Raw genomic sequence first — 26,700 nt, forward strand, 5'->3', positions numbered from 1 at the left:
AGCTTTTGGTCTAGCCACACTTACAGGGTCTGTAATTCAGATTCTTAATTACAGTTCTTGGAAAGCGGGTGTAATTTATGTCAGCCTCTTTCATTGTTCTCTTAGTTTAGCAGTGAAATCTTTGCTTTCAGAATAATGCAATTCCAGACTTTTTGCATGGTAGGATCTTCCAGTGTGCCCTGGTATCTGCTGGATGTGATACGGGTGAATGTACCCAAGATGGCTTGAGCTTATGCAGCAGCTCATCACTGCTGAAGCATAAAGAATAATCCAACAAAAAGAAGGGTATTGTCTTCTAATAGGTTAATCACTTGAGTTTGACCCAGAGAAGAGGTGAACAAATATCATGACCAGAGCAAGAAAGATGGCAGAACTGCAATATCTGGGAGCAAAGTGGAGGGAGAAGGAAAGATATGTTCTCTTACTGAAGTTTTCAGTCTTTCTCATGTAGTTTCACCCTAAATCGCTAAGCACTTCATTAGTAAGGGAGCATGCGAGGTTGACTATTACTGCCAGACAATTAACTTGCAGTGCAGATCTTGCACCTCAGAGGGGATCTGAAGTCATCTCATAGGGGAAGATTCTCTTAATCTTATCCTCACAGTGAGAAGAATAGCGATAGTGGACTTGTTGAGTATTCCTCATGAGCAGTCTGGAAATTGAAGCTAAAAAAAGCCAAAAATCAACTCAAGATGGTTCTGTCTTTTCCTGGCTAAGGTAGCTTGTGCTCTGGACTTGTGCTACAGGACGCACCTGACAGATCTAATAATGTTAATGCTGGAGCTTCATTGTTTGCATCTGTAAAAATGAGTAGACTTCGTACTTGGTTTGAAAAGGTTCATAGAGATTTTGGCCATATAGATTCAGAGGACTTTTTTTTCTACTCCTTCTCCAAAAGCAAAGTAGGCTAGATTGTTAATTCTGAAATTACTTTGAAGAGTTGAAAATCAGAAAACTCTTAGGTGGCTAACTAGCCAGCTTTCATTTGTATTGAAGCCAGTAGATTTTAGCTAAAATATTTTGAACTAGTGTTCGGGGCGGGGGGGGGAGTAATGAAAGGCCTTAAATAGTTTGTTTTGGTAAAACTTGAGATGACTATTTTGCATTAGTATGTTCAAATAAATGTTGTTATTTAATTAACAAATAACAATAATGTTAGGAATCTTCAGGAGGAGTGTGATGAATGTTACCTATGGAGTCCTTAATCTGAATGAGCACAATTCTCTTTTTAGCAACTAATTTTTTTTCTTTTTCCATGCATAATGTTTTTGCCATAAATCATTCTCTTAGTTTGGCAGTCTGAATTATAAGAGAAGTCCTGCTTTTGACACGTTATGATCAGTATCATTACCATCCTGGACCGATGATTTAAGGTTACTTGATCATTTTTAGATTGTTTTAGTTAATCTGATTGTAATGACTTGTTCTTGAAATATGAATATATAAAATAAGTCACTTTTTGCATACAGAGCAGGGAACTGAGAGCACTTTCTGAAAGGAGTATGTGGAAAGTAAAGGGAATACTTGGAGTTACTTTTAAACTTTTTGGATTCCTTGTGGCTTTTTGTGACACATGCATTCACTACTTGGTGAATGCCAAAGAAAGTGTAATTTGATCGTTGGGCCACGTTTGGTAAATACTAGTTTTGTGGGGACAGCCTGTTCTGTCCATAGGGGAAAAGCTCACTGCCAAAATCTAAAAGCTTTCTCTTTTATTTGGTTCTCTATTCTTTTGCTCTAGACTACTGAAATACATATACGTGTTACTTGTGACACTAACAGCATCTGTATTTGCTTTAGTTGTTGTAGTGTTTGGTCAATAAGTTTTCAAACTATAGTTTTGTTGAAATCTGGCTAAGTAGTTACTTTGAGAAAATATTTTGCAAAACTTTCTCTTAACATATGATCAGTGAAACATTAAAATCTGATGTGATGCCCGTAGCCTGCTGCTGCTTAGCAACTGTTTGAATACTTTCTCAGGTCTGGTATATATGAAATAGAACTATTTGTGTTCTGTTGTTTGATGCTTTCTTTAACAGTCCAAAGGTACTTCCAGTTTCTCTGTAAATGATGTATTTTAAAAACGATTAGCTAGTCTTCCACACATAATTTATACTGCGGGTAAGGTTGAAAACAGGAGCTGAAAGTTCTTTAAGTGTTAAATTTGTGTTCCTTCCATTTGGATTGTAAATGAGAATAAAGTACCTGTCTTGCTAGACATACTTTTAAAAAACATTCCAAAAGCTTATTTCTTTGGCACTAAATAATATTTTTTTTCCTCTAGGGAAGAACATCAGGGAAGAAGGCAAGCATTAGCATTCTGTGAAATAGTTTTTAATCTTCAGATCGTAGTTCTGAGAATGATTTTTAGCTGGCACAGCTTCCACCGGCCTCTATTGCTCCAGTTGGCACAAGCATTTGATTGGCAGAGTGACGAACAAGGCTGGGAAACTGATTTAGGTTAAAATTAACCTAGCCCAAAAAAATGTGATTACTAAATAGGCTAAGATGTATTCTGAATAAGTAATCTAATTTTTTCATACAAGTGCTTGCTCAAGGGAGGAAGGGGAAGTGCCAGCACGGGTACTAATGGAGAGAAAAGCAGGATCTTACCCTCAAGAGAACCTGGACCTCAGACTGTCCTAAATGCCTCTTCTAACCATCATACCATGCCTGTTATAAATCTACTTAAATTACATATATGAATGATTTTGATATTAGTGTTTCATAAGGAAACTTTGATAAACCAGGAGTGATAGTTCCACAGTGTAATCTTAATTGACTGGTTAATTAACGATGCTGAGTTATGAATACAAGTCAAGCAACTTAAACTTCATTTGCATCTTCACTGAAACATGAGTGAAAGGATTTGGTTTGTGGTAATGAAGGCTTAAAATGTGGATGTGAATTCAGTGGCTTGAAAAGCAAAAACTTGTATGGTGAGGACTATACATGACTACTAGGAGGAAGTTGTGTGGTGTCATGACTATACATGACAGCTAGGAGGAAGTAAAATAGCTTGTTCCTTCCTCTTCTAGTGCAGTGCGCTAGCAGTCCAGACAGCCAGCTATGGGTTGGTGATGATCCATTTTAATGCTTCAAGCAATGGCTTTCGTGTGAATGGGATCAAAAATTCCACCACCAGAGCTTCAAACTATGCTTGTACGTGGCATCTAATGTACATTTGTACGTACAGGTAACTGTTTATACTGTATAGGAAAGAACACTGAAGGTGGTATGGGATGAATTTATTTTTCTCTTAAATCATACAGTTCGTACCTTTTAATAGCTTACAGACTTGCTCAAAATACTATTGCTCAAGCTATACTTGGTATCTTTTTGCTTTTCTCTAAGCAGATAGCCCCTCTAAAGCCAGTAGTACTGCTTAGGAGTTTTTCAATTCCAACGTTTTTCTTTTGAGTGGTGTTTTGTATAAACCAGGCATTCTCAAAGTAGGCTGTAAATGACAGAGAAATGCCACATGAATGTGGCTTCAGCAAGCTGAGGGGGGGTGGTTTGTGCACATTGTATACTGGTGCTTGACAGTTCCTGGTTGTATGACTGCCACAGATATGAGAGCCCTTCCTATAAGATTTGCAAAATGTTAGTATTCTTCTCTAAGTGCCTGCTGAGCACATGGGGAATCAGAGATTTTGACCCTATGACCTGGAAAAATTCTTATGTTTCACAAGGTAGAATTGCTGCTATGTTTTAAAATGAGATCAGCAATGAGATTGCACTGATAAGACTGTTTGGAAGATATCATAGTTCAGAAGTGTAGTGTTTTGCCTAGTGAAATACAAAAGAAAAATGATGAATGAGCTGGGAGTATGATAAGAAGAGAGAAATTGTTTCTTTGGTTGCGTTCCAGTGTGTTAAAATCAGAGTGTGCAGTTCTACTCCTGGCATTTCTGTGGAGTTACTGCATGATGTTAGGCAGGACTTGAGTGATGTGTGTGCGAATACACGTCATATGGCTTAATTGTGATGTTACAATTTTATTAGTCTTAATTTCCCAGTGCTTGATTTTTAATTTTTTTTCCTAAAAGTAACGTTATTTTATGTGGATGTGTATTTAAAGTCTTTACTGAGTTAAGTCACCGTTAATATAGTCTGCTGTGCAGTAGGTGTATCAACTGTTGAACACTACACACCAATTTAAGATACAAGTGAAGAATAATTAATTAAAAGCAACATATATTTAGAGTAGGTACTATTTCTGGAGTTTGGCTGTCACATGACTGAACCACCCTTAAATTTATAAGTAATACAGAGTATCACAACTAGATTTAATTTGCCTTCAGTACATTTATGCTTTTTGGAGGCCTTTTAATTCAGTTATTGCGTTGGTCTGACTTCTTGTTTGTAGAATATGATGAACAGTATGTAACATGGCTGCAAGGGAAAAGACCCAGCAGGAATATTCTTAGCAATTTTCTTGTTCATAGTAGCCTTATTGTAGCAGGAAATGAGAATTTTAAAGACTTTTTTTTCTGTTGTTGTTATTCTAATATACCTCTTGTCAGAAGCTCATTTTTTAAATTTGGTAATGAGAATTCCTCAGGCTAGAGACCTCTTGCTTGCCTTGTGAAATGTTATTGCATCTCATTGGCTGAGTTAGAAACTTAGTAAAATAAGTTTCCCTCCTAATTGTATGGCTTGAGGAGATTTCGGCACTGTGCCATGACAACTGCATTCAAAAACATTATCATTAGTGTTGCCCTTGCTGCAGTAGTAATGACCTTTAGAGCAACAGAATAGATGAAGGATGGAAAGATCTCTGGTTGACTCTATTCTGGGAACATGACAAAGAAAACAAGATTCTTGTAAGTCTTAGAGCGGAGGTGGTAGTTCCCTCCAAATCAGTTTTCCAGACCTAGCAATTTTGTTTCTCCAGCTTCTGCTTATGGCAAGAGTTAGCCTTATCCTTTATATTACCTTATACCCTTATAGTTACCCTTATATTTCATCCTCAGTAAGAGGATTCAACTGTCAGCCTTTAGACAAGCACTTGCCACTCTTAGTGGTAACTCATATGGGGCTGTACTAATACCATCTGAATTTTTCATCTCCTTGTCCAAACCACAGCTAAAGTTGCCTACTTACCTGGTTTAATCAGAATCAAGAGACATGACGGGGGGGGGGCACGACGCACATCATACTTGCCGAAGCTGAACATCTTTCAAGTAAGGACATGTAAGTTTTGATATGAATTTTAAAGAACTGGAGAGAGTGTCAAAGGTGCAACTGGTCCTGAACTTGAAACATATGCTCACCTTTGTTTCTTTCTGTAGTCATACAAACATTTGAGATTTAACAAAAAAAAAAATCCAAAAAGGCAGTGAGATGTAGAAGAAGGGGATAACTCATAGCCTGTATTTTGGGGGTCAATGAAGATATGTTTTATATATTGCAGCTTGGCTTTTCTCCCTCCTTCCCTTCCTCTCAGCCCCATGCTGGCTAGGTCAGTTTCTTAAAGATAAGACCAGGTTTTGTTGGAGTAAGACTTTCAGATCTTTGCTTCCTGTATCTTTGTTTCTTGGCAGTGGACACCACTGTCTTGCTGGGCCATATTGCAGTGGCCAGCTTGTGCCAAAGTGAATCACTGTTTAGACTGGGGTTGCACAAGTAAGAAAATAGAAATTTAAGTTAAAAAGCAAAAAATGGAGACTGACTTAATGAAATCAAAGAAATAATTAGAAAAACTTTCTCATAAGACCAAGAAATAGCCTCAACATTATGTGTGCCTAAGAAGGAGAGAGATGCAAATGGCTTATGATTTTTTTTCCATAAATTAATGTTTTCAGTCAAAGCAGCGAGAAAGCTTCACCTTAATTTTTAAAAATATTTGCAGTGACTTTTTTTTTTTTTGTTTCAGAAAGTCTCATTGTTGATAACATTAAGTGTGCTATAACAACATTTTAGGCCAATATTATAAGCAAGCGATTTCTTTCCTCTAAGGAAAAATGTAATGCATGGATTAGAAAAAAGGTCACAGCATATAATATGAATAAGAAAACAATTGCCATACCTTGTTACTACTAGGATTTTTGTGAGTATGTTTTTCTAATGTAATTGTATGCATACAACTTGCTATACAGCCTGACTTCAGCAACATCATCGATTGTAGGGGAAAAAATTCTTAAAGCATTACTTAATGCATTGGATTTTGATGCAGTTGAAAGTATTGCAGTTATCTTTGGTTTGAACATCACTGATACAGATTCATAGAATGGTTTAGGTTTGAAGGGGCCTTTAAAGATCATCTAGTCCAAGCCCCCCGGTGTGGGCAGGGACATCTTTCACAGGATCAGGTTGCTCAAAGCCCCATCCAACCTGTAGACTTCCAATGAAACATCCACAACTTCTCTGGGCAACCTGTTCCAGCATCTCACCACCCTCATCATAAAGAATTTCTTCCTTATGCCCCATCTAAATCTATGCTGTTGTAGTTTAAAACCGTTACCCCTTCTTCAGAGTTGTTTGTCTGTAGGTACGGTCCATTACTGATATACTTTGATTCTGGCATATTGCCTCTAAAATACTGTCATATCCCTTGATCTCTGATTAGCTTCATTTCTGGCTTACAGTTGTAGGATAATGGAATTAGCATTTTTAGGGGTACTTGCTTTAGCATCAGTATGAAACACAGAAAGAAGTCTTTCAAATACCAATCTAGTCATAAACAAAACCATTGTAAGATTGGCTTACATAATGGAAGCTTTGAGATTTTTAATGCTGTTGCTGACTTCTGTATTGAACTTCTGAAGTTCAGATATTTGCTTGTGTACGGAAGCTTTCCACAGCTTGCTGCTGTGAACTGAGTAACCCAAAATGCATACCAGAAATGGAACTACCAGACAAGCAGCTAAAACATGACACAACAGGGCTCGTCTTCTTTATGTTCTCATATGAATTTTGAAGAAATATGGTAATGCTGTCAGCAGGAGCATATTAAAAGGTCACAAAGTTCACTCTTAGACTTTCCACTGTTTTGGAAATGTGACAATGGCATAATTTGACATCCAGCAGTAGCAGGTCACTATAAACGAGAGCAAAAGCATTATATATCATGCATGTAACTTAGCACTTCTTTGGCCTTTTGCATTCTTTCATCTTTGAATCAGCAATATAAGGAAAAACAGTAATGTACTTTCATTTACAAAATTGAAGATTTTTTTTCCAAAACTTCTTTTGTGGATAAATCTGACAGTTATTTCAGTTTCAAACTAGTTGGGTTTGAAGTCCCTCTCAGATGCAGTCTTCCCACTCAGAAGGGTGTAGTAACAGTATTTTTGTTTAGTTCCGAAGTGATGACACTTCTTGCTGTTCTATTTAGTATGAGAGCTAAGATATGCAAAGTAACAGAAGGCTATGAATAACTTTGATTTGTGAGAAACTGTAGCAATGCTGTAATAAAGGGTGATCTCTACAATGGTTGTATATTAAGGCATAAATACATTGTTTCACAGAATTGTTGGCTTTTCAGTATGAAACTCAGAAATTGTTCTTTACCTAAGTATTTCAATGTGGATTTAATTCTTTGTACTTTTTAAAATCCAATTTCAAACTGTTACCATCTAAATTTATTTCTCTAATAAGTCATATTTCTGTCTTCTAAAAATAAATTGTTTATGTATAATTTTGGAGAGCTTTACATTGAGGAAGCCTGAGATACTCCTGGTCATGTGATCTTTTAATAGCAAAAAGCATCATGCTCTTCCTATGTGCCACCTCCTATATGGTGATAGAATCATAGACTCGTTTATGTTGGAAAAGACCTTTAAGATCAAGTCCAAGTGTCAACCCAACACCACCATGCCCACTAGACCATGTTCTGAAGTGCCTTGTCTACGCGTTTGTTGAACACCTCCAGGGATGGTGACTCAAATACTTCCCTAGGCAGCCTGTTCCAATGTTTGACAACCCTTTCAGTGAAGAGATTTTTCCTAATATCCAATCTAAACCTCCCCTTGTGCAACTTGAGGCCATTTCCTCTTGTCCTATTGCTTGTTACTTGGGAGAAGAGACGAGCACCCACCTCACTACAACCTCCTTTCAGGTAGTTGTAGAGAGCGGTAAGGTCTCCCCTCAGCCTCCTCTTCTCCAGGCTAAACAACCCCAGTTCTCTCAGCTGCTCCTCTTAAGACTTGTGCTCCAGGCCCCTCACCAGCTTGGTTGCCCTTCTCTGGACGCACTCCAGCACCTCAATGTCTTTCCTGTAGTGAGGGGCCCAAAACTGAACACAGTACTCGAGGTGCGGCCTCACCAGTGCTGAGTACAGGGGAACAATCACTTCCCTGCTCCTGCTGGCCACACAATTTCTGATGCAGACCAGGATGCTGTTGGCTGCCTTGGCCACCTGGGCACACTGCTGGCTCATACTCAGCTGGCTGTCAACCAGCACCCCCAGGTCTTTTTCTGCTGGGCAGCTTTCCAGCCACTCTTCCCCAAAGACATCCCATGGTGGCTCTTCAGATAGTAATCAGGTGCATCAGTCTCTTCTGAAAGGTTTGGTATCTAGTTTGTGTGCTGCCTTGTTTTGTTTTTAAACTGGGAAGTCACTATCAAAAAGTACTGTGAAATATGTAGGGTTATGGCTTCCTAGAAATCGTGATCCTTGTTTTGGCAGATGTCTGTTTCATTTAGCTGAAGATTTTTAAATGAAATATGGGCTTAGCAAGCATAAGCTGAATCTTACCTGGTCTCAGTGAAACTACCATGGGACTAGTGACTCTAGAGTGCATTGACAGCTCTGAAGCAGCCAGTCATGCTGGACTGTGGTTTTCAGTGGTGGAGCCAGATGTCTGAAAGCTCTGCAGCTCCAGGTCTAATTGGAGTGTAGTTTCATACTATTGAGAGGGTTTTTGGAGCCAAGAGGTTTTGAGATGGGCTGCTGTGTACTTAGGCTACAGGGTAGTCCCCTTTGGCCCAGAGTCAACTATTGTAGAGGTTTCTGAAGCTATTGAATGAACTTGTCATTCATGTCCATTTTATTGCTGCTGTTGGCAGTAGGTTACTGGCAAGTTCCCTGAACATCTACAACTTTTTAGGGCGCAACTTGTTCAAGGAAGACTTTGATCTGATTTGGACTGAAGTCAGATACAAAAACTGAATCTCTACAAACTTCTCTGGAGCCAGCTGCTCTTAAAATTGTTCTGTGTGTTGAGCAGTGATTAAAATTCATGGAAGCAGGGAGATAGAAATAAACAAACTAGCATTTTCAGGTGGTTGTTACCCTACTTGTTACTGTGGTCATAACCAGCATGTACAACAGGCTTTGTATCACAAGCTTAACGCTTTCCTGACTTTGAGGTACTAAGGGCTTTGTTGACTATGGCTCTGAATCTTCTTTCTGTTGCAGCTTTTGCCAAGCTATCTCCTACTCAACAAACTAGGAAGTAGTAAAACATTAGAAAACATTTTAGACTTCAACAGCTAATGATGTTTAGGGAGCTAAATATGGAGAAGGAAAAGCATAGGTGGGAGTGAGGGGTAGGAATAGGTGATTAAAGTTCCAGTATGAAATCTTGTGGTGTGTAGTAGGCCGTGGTGATGCTTACAGGTACTATATTCAGAACTCTCATTACAATTCAGAAAAGAGGTCCTGGATTCATGGCAGTTACCTGAAACTATTGGCTCAATGTTCAGCAGCAGCCAGAAAAGCCTGCATAGCTGTTGGGCATTATCAGAAAGATACTGAGGACATGAGAAACTGTCTTTTTGTTTCTGTGTAAAGCCCTGGTGAGCCCTGCTCTTGACTACATTGTGCCACTGTCTCTGTATTTCAGGGAGGATATACTGGTGTTACAGAAGGTAGTGAGAATTTTTTTTTTTTTTTTTTTTTTTTTTTTTTTTTTTTTTTTTTTTTCCAAATAAGATGACAGCTCTTGCCTTTCAAGGAGGGACTTAAAAGACAGACTTAACAGTTTCAAGAGGCGAAGGTGATGGGAGTAGTTATGAGTGAAGCTTACAAATTCATGAAGGTGATGAATGCAGAACTGTTACTCGCCAAATTCTGCAACCTTAGAACTATGTGGCACTCCAAGCTTATAGGACAACTGGTTAGAAAGAGTCTGCAGAAGATTTTTAGTTGATTTTATTATTATTATTATTACTACTTTTAAATGCATAGAGTAACAAACTTCTGGAATCCTTTTCTGCGGGGTATTGTGGAGGCAGATGATTTCAGTGGGTTAAGAAGAGGAATTTGATGAATATGTTGTCAACAGGTCTGTAAATAGAATAGTCAGGGTTCTACTCCTTAATTTCCTTAATCACAAGTTGTATATACTGAGAGAACAAGAGGAATGTAGTACAGAAAGGCTTAGGCTTACATACATGTTCTTCCTGAATATCACTTTTTGTTGCCCCTGGTTGCAGACAATACTGAGCTAAAATGACCATTTGTCTGACTCAGTGGGATATTTCTTATGTTCTTATATTAGTGCACATTGTGATCAGAGAATCTGTAAAAGATGATAGCATCAAGTTAGATTTAAACTGGTTCTTTAAAATCATCACTTCATTTTAGGAAGGCTTTGAATTTTTTTGTGTTTGTCAATCATCAATCGAAAACTTTTAAAGGAAATCTGGTCAAGTGAGTTGAAGAGAAAAATAACAAGCTTAATTAAGCAAATATTGCTTTGTGTAGATTATGTCATTGTTTTCAAACCATCTTTTGATAAAGGCTGGTCATATAAGTGTGTTTTCCTGCCTCTTTCTCCGATTGACTCTTTTTGTCTTAAGTTTTTTTTTGTTTTTTTTTTCTTCCTGCAAATCTCAGAACAGTTGCATTGGAAATAATGCATACTCTTCAAAATAGCAATACCTGCATTTGACAGTGGACTCCAGGGAGTTCATAGAGGATTATCTTTATGAAAGCTTTATGTTGCAGCCATAGTAGAAACTTGAGGGGGCGGGGGCGGGGGGGGGGGGGGGGAGGTGGAATATACTTCGCAGCTTTCTCATATTGTTAAATCTGTGGAAGAAACCTAATACAATAACAGTTGGGGATGTGAAGGTTAATACTTGCTACTTGAACTTCCCCTGAATTAATAATGGATTTTTCATTCATTGGGAAGCTGACAAATGGAAGCAAGTATGTAGATGCATAGGAAGGGGAATAAATCTGCTTAAATGTGGAGAGAATTAATTACCTGAGTAAAATTGGCATGAAGGATGCTAAGACTGGAATCTTAATACAGACAGAATTTAGAGTTACTATGGAGTTCATTAATATAAATAATTAAAAAAAAAGTGGGTTATGTAATGCAATTTTTACTTTGTCTACTTCATTTCCACATGACATCCTACAGTTGCCATGAAACAGGTGCTGCAAGACACATGCAAAACATGTGGTTGTTTCTGAGGTGGAGAATTTGTAAGATTCTGAGATTTAAAAGTTTCTGAGTTTCATCAAATACTGTATTTAAGATACGCATGGTATTCAGTCATGTTGATTTTTATCTTCACGTATATTCCCAGTGTAACTTAATGGGTAGAATCTCTCCTTTCAGATTCATGTGAATACCTAGCAAATCATCGGTTATTTGATAGCAATTAATTGCACTTTCACTGTATTTATCAGGGAATAAAAATGAAGAAAAATAGCACACTTACATTTTCTCCTTGTGACCTTTTTCATTTCAACCTGGTGAGATTAATTGGAGGGGGACTAGTATGTTCTTAACCAGAAGGCTAACTCGTGATGCAAAGCTTCCAGCAGTTTTGGAAGAACTGTGTGGACAGGAGAGCACATGAGAGGTACTGCTCTTAAATGGTTGGGTGTGCCCTTGAGAATAAGCGTAGAAAGAATTCAAAATGCTTTCTCAGCTGTCTTAGAGATGCTTTTCTTTCCTCACTTCTAATTCATCTCCAGTAAAAATGAATTTAAACCTTTTTACAAATTTCAAAGCTTTCAGATCCAGTTTTCTGTTGTTACCATACTGTGGAGAGAATACAGGTCAAATTTCAAATGGTCAACTGTAACAATAGCTTGAGGCAAGCTTGATAACTGTTGTGATAGATTTTTCTCTAATGAAACCGTACTCTTGAGGAATCATTTATAGTGATCTGAGAAACCTCATTTTTAAGGTGCTCATGTATGAGGTTTGCTAACATATTGCTGAGGTATGAAAAAGTCAGCTGTGCTTTAGTAGAATCCACAGAATGGCCTGCAGTAAAGGAAGGTGGCCTTGGTTTTAATTAATTCTGCAAGGGAGGGGAAAAAAAAACCAACCCAAACCCAACTTACGTAAAATCCGTGAATAATGTGCAAGTTAGCATGGCTGAACTAGCAAGAATTAAAATAATTCACAGTAAAAAAAACAAACAAACAAACAAAAAAACCCAACACTTTATTTGTGCAACATGAAAAAAGTACAACCCCAACTAACTAATTTTCCTTGAAAAAGAAATTGTATAAGTGCTCATAGTTTCCAAGGAAATACCTGACAGATTAAACCTCTTTAAATGTTTTATATGTGAACACTTTTGCTGTGGTACCTGTTATTCAGGCCAGGAGTTATTTCTGGAAATGAATATTTGTAATGAATTTGGAGGAAGAAAAAATAGCAACTCATGCTTCAAGGTATGAATTGCTTCCAGGTATGGCCACTAAAACAGATTTTCCATAGGAAGAGATTATTTCTTTGAACTGTTGCAGAGTTTACCGTCTTCTTCTGATCTTGATCATCATTGATTATTTGATAGAAGTCTTCTGGTCTAATCCAATCCAATACTGTGTTTGGGGGAAAACTCTAAGTCATGCTTATTTGTAATTCTGATTTTTTAGTTTTGTGGTCATGTAAGGAAATCAGGTTTATATCCTCTCTCGTATTCTTGTTTGGATTCAGAACAGTGCAGAGTAGAGGTCTGGCAAATAGTTAAATTTAAGTATCACTGTGTAGTAGGTTGAGGATGAGACCAGAAACTAATTGTGATGAGCTGAATTTATTTTAATTTTTTTTATTTAGGAGGTGGGTGGTAGTGAGTGAAGGATAACTTGTGGTTTTGATAAAATTATTCTGTTTTAAGTAGAGATACTGTTGAAGGACTGTTGAAATGGTTCAAAATAGCTGTGGAAAAGCTGAGTAATGTATTAGAAAAATTAAATTCTTCTAGGAACATTTAATAATCCTGCTTCCATCATAAGGTTCTCATGCACTCTTTCTTTAAAAAATATGCATTTAAAGCATTAGCGGTGTTAGTTTAAGCTTTTATATTCTATCGTTTCACTTCTTAATCTCTTTTGCAGAGCCAATATGGGACTCTATGGTAGAATGTTCTTGCTTCTATATTTTCTCCCTTACAAAATTACTCTAAACTTTAATTTTAAGAAAAAGTGTGCGTTCAGGCCGCCTGGTATTTGATTCCATGTAACCATTCAGAAAAAGTGTATTAGGGTTACGTGGTGGGGGTGGGGGAGACTATTTCATTATTTCTTGCTGTTTAATTTCTAAATGTATTTTGTGTTGTAGCTTCTCAGAGAATCATACAATTTTGGTTTTATTATTCTTGAGTTTTTCTTTTTTCTCTTTTCCTGCCTGCAGGTTGTCAGTTTTATAGTTAAAACTGTGGCAGCCTTCCCTGGAGCTAGGAATCTATTTCTTTAAGGAAAGTTGGCCTTACATGCAGTGGTATCTCTTGATTTTTTTTTTTTTTTTCTTTTTTCTTTTTTCTTTCCTTCATTTGCTAGGCACATGTAGTGGGAGTTTCTAGTCTTACATTTAACAAAGGACTTGCCAGTGTAGTTGAGGAAGGAAAGGAAGGACTAATAGGTGTGGAAGTTGGTATGTAAGAGGTTAGAGAGGCAGGTTGCAAGAGGAGAATATGGCATTTATAGTCTGATTCCCTCCTGCCCCAAGCAACAGGGATATGAAAATATACCCCTAACCTAATTCTGAGGGAGAGTGTTTTCACATAACAAGTAAGTATAAACTGGCAATAAACTTGCGATGCTTGTTACTGCCAGAGGAATGAGATCCTGCTTAGGAGGGATATTTTGTGTATAGACATTCATAAGCTTATAATGTGATTACCAGTCTTAAGTATAGACCAAAGACTTTGTTATATTCTTGAAAGAAAGCTGATAGAAGTGCTGGCAATATCTGTATGAGCCATACTCTGTCATTCAAGCTGTTTGGTGTAAGGAAATCCTCAATGGGATGTGACCTAAGGTTGGCCTGCAGTTGAATCATCAACTTGGAGTATATGTCAGAATTGAGGTCTGGCTGAAAAGCAGGGTCCATAGAAGTTTTTTAATACTTGTTCACCTGGTGCTTGGATAGGTGTTTGGATAAGATAACAGGAAAATAGTAGCAAAATATATGGGCGAAGGTACTGTTGAAGAAAGTATGGAGTGGGGAGGGGAGAAGATAGTTTTCCCTTTTTGAGCTATCCAGTGGATAGGTAAATAGTTCGGGAGAAATTGGGGAACAACTTAGTCCTGCTGAAGGAACGTGAGATAAGTGTAGAGGGGTTGGGTGGTTGGGTTTTTTTGGTGTTTAGTCATCTTTTTATAATTGCTTATCTATTTCTGCTGTCTTTCTGCACCTCTTGGATCCATCAAAAGGAATGCCAGAAATCCCTTGGCTGCTATCTCAACAGGCACTTTAGCAACCTCTACCGGTCTTGCATTGCAACTTGTTGCATCTAATTTGCTGTTATTACAACAGTCTTTTTTATGCACAACATCTATCATCTATACCATTAATGCTACAAGGACATGTCCTCTTGTTTCTGCATTCACAGCACCCTTCTAATAATTATTTACAGCCAGGTTTCTAAAATAAGCTTTTAGATGCGTTACTTCTATAGCATTTTTAGCCATATGAGTAAAACACAGATCAGATGTGATCAGATTAAAACTACAGAAAATCATGAGCATTTTACTTATTATATGTAGCTGAAGTATAAAGGCAGGTACAGAGGTTTCATTCATTTGATTTTGGGGAAGGTGAAGGTTTACAGTTGTAGTGTTCTGCGTATTTCCAAAAGCTGTTCTCTGGAACTCAAAGGCTGTTTCCAGAGTGGTAGCTGACCAGAAATGGGACTTCAGTCATTATGAGTGCATCATAAGTTCAACTGGAATTGTTCAATACAGCAGTTATGCTAACACTTACACAATTACCTTTGGTACTTCTTATGGCATGGAGTGAACAAGAAGTGCACTTAACATTCTAGACTATCAGCTTTGTTTAGATTTTTTTAGGTATAATTATTTCATAAAATCAGTTTTGGCAGAATTTACTCTGAAGAACACTTGCATTGTAAGAGTTTTGTGAAAAATCAATGTGATATTAAGCGTAAGGTTTGTATTGAAGAGTTGTCTCTGATCTGTTGAACGTGTGCTTTGTCAGAAGAAAGGATACTTAAAAATTTATTTATTTCTTAACTAGCTATTGGTCCAGCATTACAGCAACCTAGTATTTGGCACCTGAATCATATTTCACATTACGTCATCTTTGAGTTGTTAATAAAAAAGATAAGCAGTTTATTTTGTCTCTCATACTCAGGGTTCTGAGTAGCCTTTGGGAGATGACGCATTGTTTACTTTAGTATCAATAGTTTTCACAGAATAAAGCTTCAATGGGAGCTCCATCATGTTACAATTGCCAGGCCTTTTAAGTTATCTGGGGATCTTGCCAGTAGTCTTTAAAAGAACACAGCTAATTAATTCTTCCAGTTACTTAGTATTTCTGTCATAAGTGAGCACTAGGATCTTTGTTGTGCGGGTCTCTCTTCAACAGTATAAAGTCACACTGAAGGGTTTTCTGAAATAGCTAAAAGCAGTATGTAAAAAGGGTTAGTAGTAAATCGACATTACTACAAAAATAACTTTATATTGTACTGCACCCCAGTATTTAAAAGTTTTCCTTTGTAAGTAAACTCTGCTTTTAATGGTTTTAGGAAGAGTTCCTTCTCCAAGTCACCATTGCTGGATTTAATTTCTGGTGATAATTAATTTCTTGAATAGATTTTTCAGTTTACTTCTGTAATGCTGTACTGCCCTTATTTTATGCCTGAGTCTCTGAATGAAGCCAAAATGTTACTGCCAGCAGTTTCCCTTACCTCCTGTTGGTACCCTTTTCTTCTACAGTCTATTTACTGGCAGTCTTGGCTGTTCACTCTTGCATTTGTGCCTTTTATTTTCCACTGGTATATATAACTTTCTAACAATATTCTGGATGTCCTGCTGCTAGATTCTGACCTCCATGGCTGACGACAGCACTACGTTTCTGTTCCTTAGGCATGCCTCTGTCGAAATAACTTTCAGTTCCTTTAAGCTTTCCTCTAGCAAGTTGGATGCTGAGTCCTTTTTATGGTTCCTTTTGCAACATCAAGAATTGGGGAAAAAAACTTTTAATCTGTCTGTACTAGAGAGGCCTCATGAGGCCTCCTGGCCTGCCACTTCAGACTTCATTAAGGTTAACTTATTAATAATCTTTAAATATCTTTGAGCTCTGCAGTAGGTTTTTCTTTAAGTGATGATTGGAGTGAGACCTTAATATTCATATGATACAAGTGCATTTTTCATATGCTATATTGTCAGTGAAGCCATGTTAGTTACCTGTTGTAATTGAAACTGAAGAAAAAAAAAAAACCCTTTTTTTGTGAATGTGGTGGATATACTGCCTACAGGACTTTGAGTATATTTCTTTGTGAATAAAGACAGTGGGAGCAGAGCCTATGGTGTTTATTTTCTCCCATGCTACAATAAGTACAATTGTGTTCCGCCATGTTGACACATCTGATGCACGTGTACAAAAATGTCATAGTAACTTTAGTAAAATGATAGATGTTAATTCTAGCTCCTCCTGCACTAACTGCGTGCATCTTCTTGTTGCTAAGCCACCAAAACTTAAAAAGTACAGTAGTAAAATAAAAATAAGCAATGTCCCAAGTATTGCATGCTACCAACAGATAATTGGATTTTGCAAACATTGGATGATGCCCCGTAAGTCGTTTTATGCCCATGAAGATGCAGAAAAGCTTCTCTGCAGCACTTCTTTGAATTTTAAGGTAATTATTATAGTTATTTTGATGCTGTTTCAGAGTAATAAATGGAACTTGTGGTCATTGTGTGTTTTATCAAGACTACAGACGCTGAAAAATGAGCTAGAATACCAAGTATTTATTGAAATGAAGCACTGGGGTGATGATGTGGAACGTTCTCCTGTTTTTAAATGTTTTAAATAATGTTTTCTAATCTGTTCTCTGTGCTCTCATGAAAAGAGTGGGTGCGTTAATCTTTCTGTGCAGTTTTTGCTGTAAGAGCTGTGAAGGTGCTGTTTTACCAATCTGATACCTCAGATGAAAGATGGAAATTTATATAGAGCATAAATACAGACTTTTTAGTACTGTACAGGGAATTTGAAATGGAGAATATAGAATTTACTGTTCTGATAATGATACAGTATATTGTGGTATGGGTTACTTTAGAGAAATTGGAAAAAAATTAAGAGGCCTTAGGAGGATTAAGAGGGGGTTAACTACTTAGCAGCAAGTTTAATGGGCTACTCGTAGAAGAGGGGTCGAAAAATGTCATTGATGCTGAACTAAGGTAAACCAGTTTCCTTGTTAATAGAATCCTGTATTCTTCTGGACTTGCTGTGATCTTGCCAGCTTTGAATTTCAATTAGAGAAGCATTGTGGTATAGTTATCATTGATAAACAATTGAATTATTTAATTGCTTAATTTGTTGTGGTTTTTTTCTCTGCTGAACAGTGTTTTTCTTAACAGTTGCTTAAAAGAAAGTGTAAGATCAATAGTGTTTTGTCACTGCTCAGATTTGCCTAGCATTCGAAACCATTGAAGAAATAACAGGGGTGTGTTTTTAGTGAGATGTGGATTCATTAATTTTTAAAATTGCGCTACCACTGCCATGGAGTTGACTTTTTCAGAGTTAAGAATGTAAGATTACAGAGCAGTGTCAACCTAGCTCCTGTTTTTTCTGTCTGAGGGCATGTATTCTCAGCAATTGTGAGTGGGATCTGCAGTGACTGTTAATCCAAGCTGAGGGCAGATAGCCGCTACAGGTGGTTTCAGGAGAACACGTGTGTGCAGCTGTGCTCTCAAGGGCCTGCTCTGTGGTCTGGTTGAAGCTTGTGCACTCTGCCTGGATCATCAGCTCTTCCTTCGGCTCTGCTGTAGTGAGCAGCCGTTTGCTCCAAGACTTCAGGGACTCTTATGGTATTCTTTGCTCCCAAACCTTTATGAATTGCTTGCTTTAGGCCTGAGTAAATGTAAACAGGCTTTAGTGTCGTTTTAACAGTATACGTACATACTGAACATTGTGCTAGCCAACGCACGTGAAGTGGGAGGGGAAAGGAACTCTCTAGTACTTGAATTTGTGTTTAAAGACTGTTTCATTACTTCATTTTAACTTTTGCAATTCTCATGCCTTATTTTAACCATATTCATGTTATGTTTAATGTAGCTTTTCTCTATAACAGATTAAAAGCCTGACACTTTTTCTGGTAGAAAATAAATTACCGCTTTTTGTTTCAGATGAGGTATTGTGTTTCTCTCTCTGTAAGCCAAGACTTGCTGCTTCAGTTGGCTTTTGAACATGGTTGTTTTTCAGATGTATAGCTTGAGCTGTTCAAAAGAAAATATTTTGATCCTCTGGTTGTCTGTTGTTGCAGTTTCTGAGGCCTCTTAGGTGTGTCTAAACTTCAGTCTAAATTATGACCACTGCTTGTTTTGGCATATCCATGCTACCTTTAAATTTGTGATCTTGGGTACTGATAGCAGCAGGCACAGGTCACGTTATATAGCAGTTGTCTTCAATATTTCTCAACCCCTTTGAGATAGCATTCTTGGTATATGCAGAGTAAATTTGTACAGGATTAGTGCAGGTGTGTATCTAGTTAAACCATAATCATACTGTGACTGTTGGTGTTAAATGTGTGCTCACTACTTTTAATTTACTTACGTAGGACTCACAAAATCCTGTCTTGCCTGCTATTTTCACAGATCTTCACACTGGTCACTTCTTTGCAGATAGTTTTGTGGGGGTTTTTTGGGTTGGTGGTTTTGGTTTTTTGGGGGATTGGTTGGGTTTTTTTAATCATACAGGTCTGAAGGGAACCAGACTTCCTAGTTCCTGAAGAGTTGGGCTGCTTTGGCTCTGTTAAAGTGCACAAGGAGAAGGAAGACTGAACTTCCTTAGTCAGATAAACAGAATGCATATTCTGGGAAGGAATACCATAACCTGAGTTTCCGGTTCTAGCAGTCTTGGCTGGTACTTGTCGTATGTTACGGTTCTTTTGAAGTTGTGCTGTTTTCAATAGTGGAATATCGTACTGTTATGTACACTAAAAACTGTTGGTAGGATTGTGATCTGTGTTTTATCAAAACATGTCTGAATATTCCAACAAAAAATTCTGTTCTTGCTTGTATCTTTAATTAAGTATGTATTGTGATTATATCAGAGAAGTTGGGATTTATGGGGCTAAAATAATGAGCAGATGTTTACTGGAATATTCTTAGGACTTTCAGTCTTCAGTATTTTATTAGCTGACAAGCTGGTTTTTTCCATGTGTAGTGCATATAGATGGAGACTCCAGAGTAACAGGTATTTTGGGTTGTTTGGGTTTTTTCTTTCTTTCTTCAGAGCTATTAAATTGTTGGCAGGAAGTTGAACTGGTTAATGTGTTGCTTTTCACTTCATGTTCTGCTATTATTGGAGGTGTTCTCGTGCAAGCCAATTACCTGTTGACTGGTAATTGTATCATTTCGGACCACAGAAGACATAGGAGTTGAAAAATTCTTACGATAGAGTGGTTTGGGACTAGTATATAATATAGTGGTTCAGTGGTCTGGGAATAGTATTAAGCCTGTCTCATCATCCATGCTGAAAATGATGTGCTTTGTGCTTTCCCATCAATTCTTTGCAGGTTTTCCTCCATCTTTTCAGTCTCAAGAGAAGTTGTAGCATTGCACTATGTTACATTTGAACCACAAGTGGTGTTAATGCTCTAGAAAATTCTGATTAATGCTCCCCAATTAACTTGCCACTAGTCCCCTTTTAGTGCATAGGAGTGCAGAAACACAAGCATGTAGGCTCACTTACAAAGTGAGTGTGCCAGTGGGATTGTTGGGAAAGAACTTGGGCTGACAGGGTCCAGGGAGCAGCACATACAGGTGCCTCCTGGTACTGGAGGCAGTTCTCTGCTGGAGGTTGCCGTGAGTCAGTACATGGTGTCATAGTACATGTTGAATATGAGGCAAAGAAAAAAGAAAAGCAAAGCAGGTAGAGGAGGGGAGGAGAAAGTTAATAACTTGATAGAGATGTTTGTATAAGACTTGCTGACTTAAGAGGTAAATGAATGTTGGAGTTGACTACTTTGGGTTTTTTTGTAAACCATATGGTCACATTTATTTGTAACATTAGTTTATATGAAGAAGATACCATTCTATTGCCTAACACATAGGTGCATTCTTCCAAACTTAATTGGTAGAAACTCTTCTTGGTAAAAGCCTATGAATACCATATGGCCATGACAGATAATTTGTATAAATGTGTTGATTGGGTGATTGTGATATAATCTTACTCATAACTCTTTGTAATTTCCTTCAAAGGAGAAACAGAGTTAGTTGAAGAAACCTGAGTTCTTATAGGGTTATTTACTTCTAGTCATAATCTCAGAATATTTCTTAAGTATGTTGGGTGGAAAACAAGTAGACTATTACTAATTAATCCTGAAACTTAGAAACACTGAACTTCTAGCCGCAATATCCTGATAGTAAACAATAACAGTGATGGTAAAGGTAATGGTGTAGGTGCACTCAAAAGCTGAATGAACACTGCCTTCCTGTTTTTGATGTGGACTTCTTCGTGTTTACTTGTGTTTTAAATAAGTAAAAATGCTGTTCTTAAAACCAGGAATTTTAATGCTTTGATAAATCAAGTATTTTTTTATTCTTAATATATTTTATAATGTCAATATAAAAACCAAGATAGAAGGAAACTGATCAGGAGATGTGTCTATAAATGGGCCGTTTTCAAGGTTATGAGTGTGTGAAGGACAATTAGTTAGCCAGAGATGTCGCGTGGGAAAATACTGACGTAAAATACAGACTTATATTTCATAATTGGAAAGAGGGTGGGGGTGTGTGTGTTGGGGTTTGGGGTTGTTTTTCATTGGGTTTTGTTACATCAGAAGTGCCTGCTTTCAGTGTCTTAAGGCTTTCCTTCCTCTTCCAGAAAATGCTGGGACAGAAGAGATGAGTACTCCCTTTACTAAGGCCTAAAACTGCCTGTTGAAAAACAATCCTGACCAGGCAATATACGAATGGCCCAAGGAAGCCAGCAAATTGATATTCAGGTTTTACATGACCTGCGACAGAAGTTTCCTGAGGTACCTGAAGGTGTTGTATCCAGATGTATGTTACAGGTCAGTGTTCTGTTAATGACTGTACGAGTAAGCAGTGTTGCTTATTTTAAGCTTTATGTATGGGTGTCTCCTTTGAAAGCAGATTTTTTTTCTTTCTATTTTCCTTTCTGAGTGAGGCAGATATACACAGTCTATTTCTTTGTTGCACAGCAAGCTAAGTATTAAATTGGCCTCTCTTTTTCCATGTCTCATAAGGGGTGGCCCAAGGTAAACCAGCCTGTAAATCAGTGTGTGCATGGAGACTATCATCTCGCCAATCAGTATGCTCGTGCCTTTTGGCCATCTCAAGAGCCAAAACTAACTGTGGCAAAAGGAGGGATGCAAAGCCAACTTGAGTCCGGCAGGGACAATTTAAGGCAGTGCTACAAAACTGCAGCTTTTTTGTTTGGTTGGGTTCTGGGTTTTGGTTTTTGGGGTTTTTTTTTTGCTTTGAGGGTTAGGGCAGGTCCAGAAGCAACTTTGCTACCTGGTTTCCATCAGGCTTCAAAGTATTTAGTGGGCCCTTGCCTGCATGCAGGTCGGCCCCACTGCTTTCCACTCCCAGCTCCCTTGGCCTGCAGAGCCACTGCTGGTGGCCTTACATATCTTCTGCATCCGGGAGCCTAGGAGCGTAGTGCGGGCGCAACCAAGTTCTCTAAGTCAGCTGCATCAGGCAGGACTAAGTGGTTGTAGCTTAGCGTCCACCATGTTAGACCTAAGTGGGTGTGATACACTGGTTTGCTTCTGCCCACAACTTCCCAGGGCTTTGGCTTCATTTGTTTTGTTGTAGCTTGGGAGTCCATGCTGCTAATCTGTGGATTTCTATTAGGCTTGGAAGTAACAGAACATTTGAGTCTGGTACTGCAGTTATTGCTAAGGCTATGGACTGCCATATCATCAACTTCTACCTCCAGCTGTCTGTTTTCTATACTGCCGCTATCAGAACACTTACGTGCCCATATTTTATATCAACTTCTGCTCTATAACATCACATTAGTTACTTCAGGAGGTAAATTAATGTGTCTATCCAAAGCCTGAATGCCTGGAGTTAACAAATGATGATGGACTTAACTATGTTGCTTAAACATGTTTGCTTTGCATTTTCCAGTGATCCCAAAGCATCCATACTGATTGGATTTTTTTCATTATCTAAGGTATTCAACCTTTGAGTACTCTGGATAATAAGAGGATTGTCTGAATATTCATACTGATGATCAGTATACACAGCTTGATTGGAAAAAAGATGGGTCATGAGTTCCCAGAAGCTAGCTGTCTCTGGACTATGGCTAGGACATCTGTGGTTATGATTCAGCATTCTTTAAATCATAATTGTTTGTCTTGCTTTTTATATGTATTTTTATTTATAAAATACATATATGTGTATACTTACATATGTGTATGTAGTCACACACACATGCATTCAAACACAGTGTTTGTACTGTTGGGAGTAGAAGTGTGACTGTGCCAATTTAATGTTGATATTTTCAAGACTTTATCATGACTCTCCATTTTTACTAGAATAAGAAGCTGTGAAAAGTGCAGCTCTTGAGAATTGTTTTTGATTTGCAAGAGGGTAAAGTTCTGCTCAGGGCTCATGAGACTTCAAGCTTTCCTCAACTCTTTTTTTTTCTAATTATTTAGCTGAAGAGGGAACAGAACCGGACTATAAACTGCCAGTATTTGTTCTCAGGATTGTACACTACCATTTTTATCTTGGTTCTCGGTAGGACTAATCTAATTCTTATACTACAAGTACCATTTTGTTCTTCAAACATGAGAACTGCTTGTTGAGCAGGTCAATGGACTTGGCAGGGTGAATGCATCAGTAATCACCTTTTGAATGTAATTCTTGATAAATTTAAAGGCTAGTGCTTGGCTCTTGAGAGACTCAGCAGTCTTCATAACATTGAATACAGTGGATTTTTATTTTTTTCTAATAAAGAGCATTATAACTGTGAAGAAAAGATACTGTACATCCCATACTTTGTCAGAGATATGGGAGAAGGGTTTAGATGAGGGAGTATTTTAGGTCAGCTTTCATAAGAGGATTTTTCAAAAATTCTGTAGGGTAATTAATGTTCTATATGTGCAATATTATTACACTAGTTCATTACACTAGAAGGCTACCTTTTTTGTTGTTAACTGAGAGCTTCTAAGACTCACCAGAAAAATCCTATCATGTTGGTGGTTCTTTGAAATTCCATGAGCTCTGGTTTCTCTGCATCAGTTAGCTTCTAGCTCTGCTACTTCTCTGAGATAGTGGGGTGGTTTGTGGGGTTTTTTTGTGGGGCTGGTTTTTGGGTGGTGGTTTTTTGTTGTTGTTTTGGGTTTTTTGTTTAAAAAGAAGCCTAACATGACCTCTTTAAACCAACAAATTTTGTACTTGGACTGGTGGTAAAGACTGGAAAGCAGAATTTGAGAGTACTTCTGCATGTATTTGCAATACTGCTGGAACGGTGTCTGAATCCTGAGTTCTGCCTTCTTGTAGTTGAGCATAGTGGAAGGAATTTCCGATAAACGTGGTAACTATGATTTAGGTTAGGGATAAGTACTTAAGGACATTATTGGGTATAAGAAATGGTGCATTCGGCTTGCCCCCACAATACATAATATGCAGGCATCATGTGTCAGGGTGCAGTTTTCTTTTTTAAACCAGGATGTATAAGATATCCCAGGAGAGAACCTGAAAGAGTTTAAGCAGTTATGCAGTTTATAATGATATTGACAAGAGGCTTCTATAACAAAAAAAGTTTCTTCAGATCACTATGAATTGTGCAGGAAAACTTTACAGATATTTCAGTCGTCCTCTGAATTTTTTTAGCCAAACACTTTCAGCTTTTTTTTAAAGGAAGGTTGATAGCCTTATATGCTTATAATGAAAAACTTAAGGATAAACAGAGTATGCAAATGTCTTGAGGTGAATAGCCCACTGTTGAAATATCTAAACAATATCTAGTATACTAAAAACAGAGGACCACCAAAAATCTAATAGGATGAAATTTAAACCTATGTAATCTAGGGAGTAAAAAGTTTTATTGCTTTCTTGGGCTGACAACACTGAATGTTCCTGAAAAGTTTTGCATCCCTCCATTCTCCCCAACAAGCCTTCTGCATTCAGCTCTCCCCTTCTACTCATTTAAAGGAGTCACTGCAGTGTCCCCAGTCTGTGGACATTGTCTCCTTTTGTTCTTTTTTGTGTCTGGAGCATTCTATAACTACCTGCTCCTCAAGTCTGTGTCCTCTCCTTGCTTCCTCGTTTCCCTCCAACGTTCTTATTCTTTCTTTTTTTTTCTTTCTCTTTCAGGGTGCCAACATTTTAAACTCAATTGGGACATGGGCAGAGCTAAGATGAGGGGTATTGTTTTGCTGGAATATGCTCAGTTCTGCCATCAACCGGTTCTCTGATCTATAAAGAGCTAGAAGCGGTTGAAACTCTGCCTCTGCCAGCCAGAAGATGCCAGGGGTTCCATGTGCCCCCGTTTCCCCTTTGAGTTCTCCAATTTGCTCATTGACGTCTCTGAAATTTTGGAATTGATTGGATGCAGTCTTAAAAAAGAAAAAAAAATTGTCCAAAGAAATGCATTCAAGCTGAATGTAAGGGCCTTGCAAGCTTGGCCTGTTCCTTTTTGGTTTGGTATTTTTGGCCTTTGTTAATAATTTTAATTCACTTAAGTTCATGCAAAATCTGCCTTTAAGATCTTTCTAGCTTGTTTTTCTGTGGCATCCTATCTTTTTCCCTTTTCTGGTTCCCTTTTCTCCTTTGCAACAAATACAAAGCTATTGTTCTTATCTTCTTACCCACTGTTCTGTCTGTGTGTGATTCCTTTCTTCACTACTAACTTCATTTGATTACTTTGTCCTCTGGTGCTTATTCCAAACTAGAGCTGATACACATACCATCAATTTGACCCATTTTCATATCTCTCAAGACTTTTCTGCAACAATCCTTATATACAGCTGGCTGTTAGATAGCCTTTAGGGAATCTGTTATTTTAAAAGGTTTTGTGGCTGGGTTTTTGTGTGGGATGATTTTTTTTTTTTTTTTTTTTTTTTTAAGAATTCAGAACTGCATCTGACCTGTGTGAGCACATAGTTTTGGTTTTGTGGGTGGAGTTCAGCCTTGTTGTCCCTCTCTCACTTCTGTTATGTCCATCCTTTCTTCTTCTTTCTTTTTTCTTTTGTAAATCTGTAAAGTAGAGACAGTCTTGCTGTGTCTGCACAACACTATGACCCCTCATCCTGGTTGAAGGATGAGAACTACTGTCTGCTAGTTTAACAAAAATAACTTGACACAAAGCATGTAGCATGGATCACTTTATCTTGCTTGTGTTGCTCTTCAGCTAACTGATAATGTTACTACTTGGCATATGAATTTTTTTTCCTTGATCATATGCATTTTTTCTAGTAACTGTTTCTGTGTGCTGGATGAATTTAACACCTATTTAGTTTTAATAATATCTGAGCCTCAATAGGTGCTCTTCTGGCTGAAAGTATTAACCTTTATTTCTTGGGGTGGGGGAGGGGGAGTAGTTCTGTAAGAAAAGTGCTACGGACAGAGCATAATATTAAGAAATTATGCCACTGATGTATGTTCGCTCTTTTCCAAAAATCTTTATGTAGGAAACTAAATTGGGAAGATCAGAGTACAATGTTACTAAACGTGGAAAAAGAGAAGAGGGATTAGCACTTCACTTCTGAAATGTTCTTAAAAAGCAAATTAGCTAGGTTGTGGGTTTTGTTCTAAGTTATCCTATTGCAGGTTTTATAAAGTAACTTTGTACAATTGTAAGTATTTAAAAGCTTTGCAAGCAGTGGTTTAAAATGAAAATACAAATGTCTCCTGCATTTTCCATTAATAGTTTCATCTTGCAAAAGAGTAATCCTGCTGTATTTGTATAAACTGAATTTTTACATTTCTTCTGAAGTCATGTACAACTCCGTAGGTTGGCATATTTCTCCTCTGCAGTAAGATTCACTTTCCATTTTCAGCAGGAGGTAATGCATAACTGCTATTGAAATGTTTGGGAAAAGATTTAAAATAAACGTGTATTTTGATTTTTGTTTTTAAGTTATTAACCAGTAATATGCAGGTGCTGTGAATCCATTCCTTCTGTCATTTCCGCCTTAAGCCAGAGACTTGGTCATTGCTTGAAGATTGTTCTGAAATTGAGAAGGAATAGCAAAAATATTCATCCAAGGTGTATCATACTGTATGGTGTTAGCTTGTCAAGGTCCAAGATCTCCCTGTCATTGCTTCAGCAGCAATGCAGACCTCCACTCTCAGTGCCAGTGACTGAGTCACTGTTCTCAAGATAG

At 37.7% G+C, this 26,700-nt stretch overlaps 1 protein-coding gene across 2 annotated transcripts in view; it reads left to right on the plus strand.

Annotated features, from left to right (window-relative positions):
• Nucleotides 1-7,026: 7,026 nt before the first annotated feature.
• Nucleotides 7,027-26,700, plus strand: part of TAB2 (TGF-beta activated kinase 1 (MAP3K7) binding protein 2) — a 35,249-nt gene continuing 15,575 nt past the window's right edge. Inside the window, exons 1-3 of one of the 2 annotated variants that reach the window (XM_030023483.2) lie at nt 7,027-7,038; nt 14,243-14,246; nt 21,216-21,405. In XM_030023483.2, the coding sequence (XP_029879343.1) occupies nt 21,304-21,405 (102 nt within the window). In that variant the 5' untranslated portion in view covers nt 7,027-7,038; nt 14,243-14,246; nt 21,216-21,303. Of the gene's footprint in view, nt 7,039-14,242; nt 14,247-21,215; nt 21,406-24,688; nt 24,979-26,700 lie in introns of those variants that run through there. The other variant, XM_030023482.2, reaches the window with a different exon arrangement.

This window comes from Aquila chrysaetos, chromosome 8, assembly GCF_900496995.4.
Source record: "Aquila chrysaetos chrysaetos chromosome 8, bAquChr1.4, whole genome shotgun sequence".
Lineage (NCBI taxonomy): Eukaryota > Metazoa > Chordata > Aves > Accipitriformes > Accipitridae > Aquila > Aquila chrysaetos.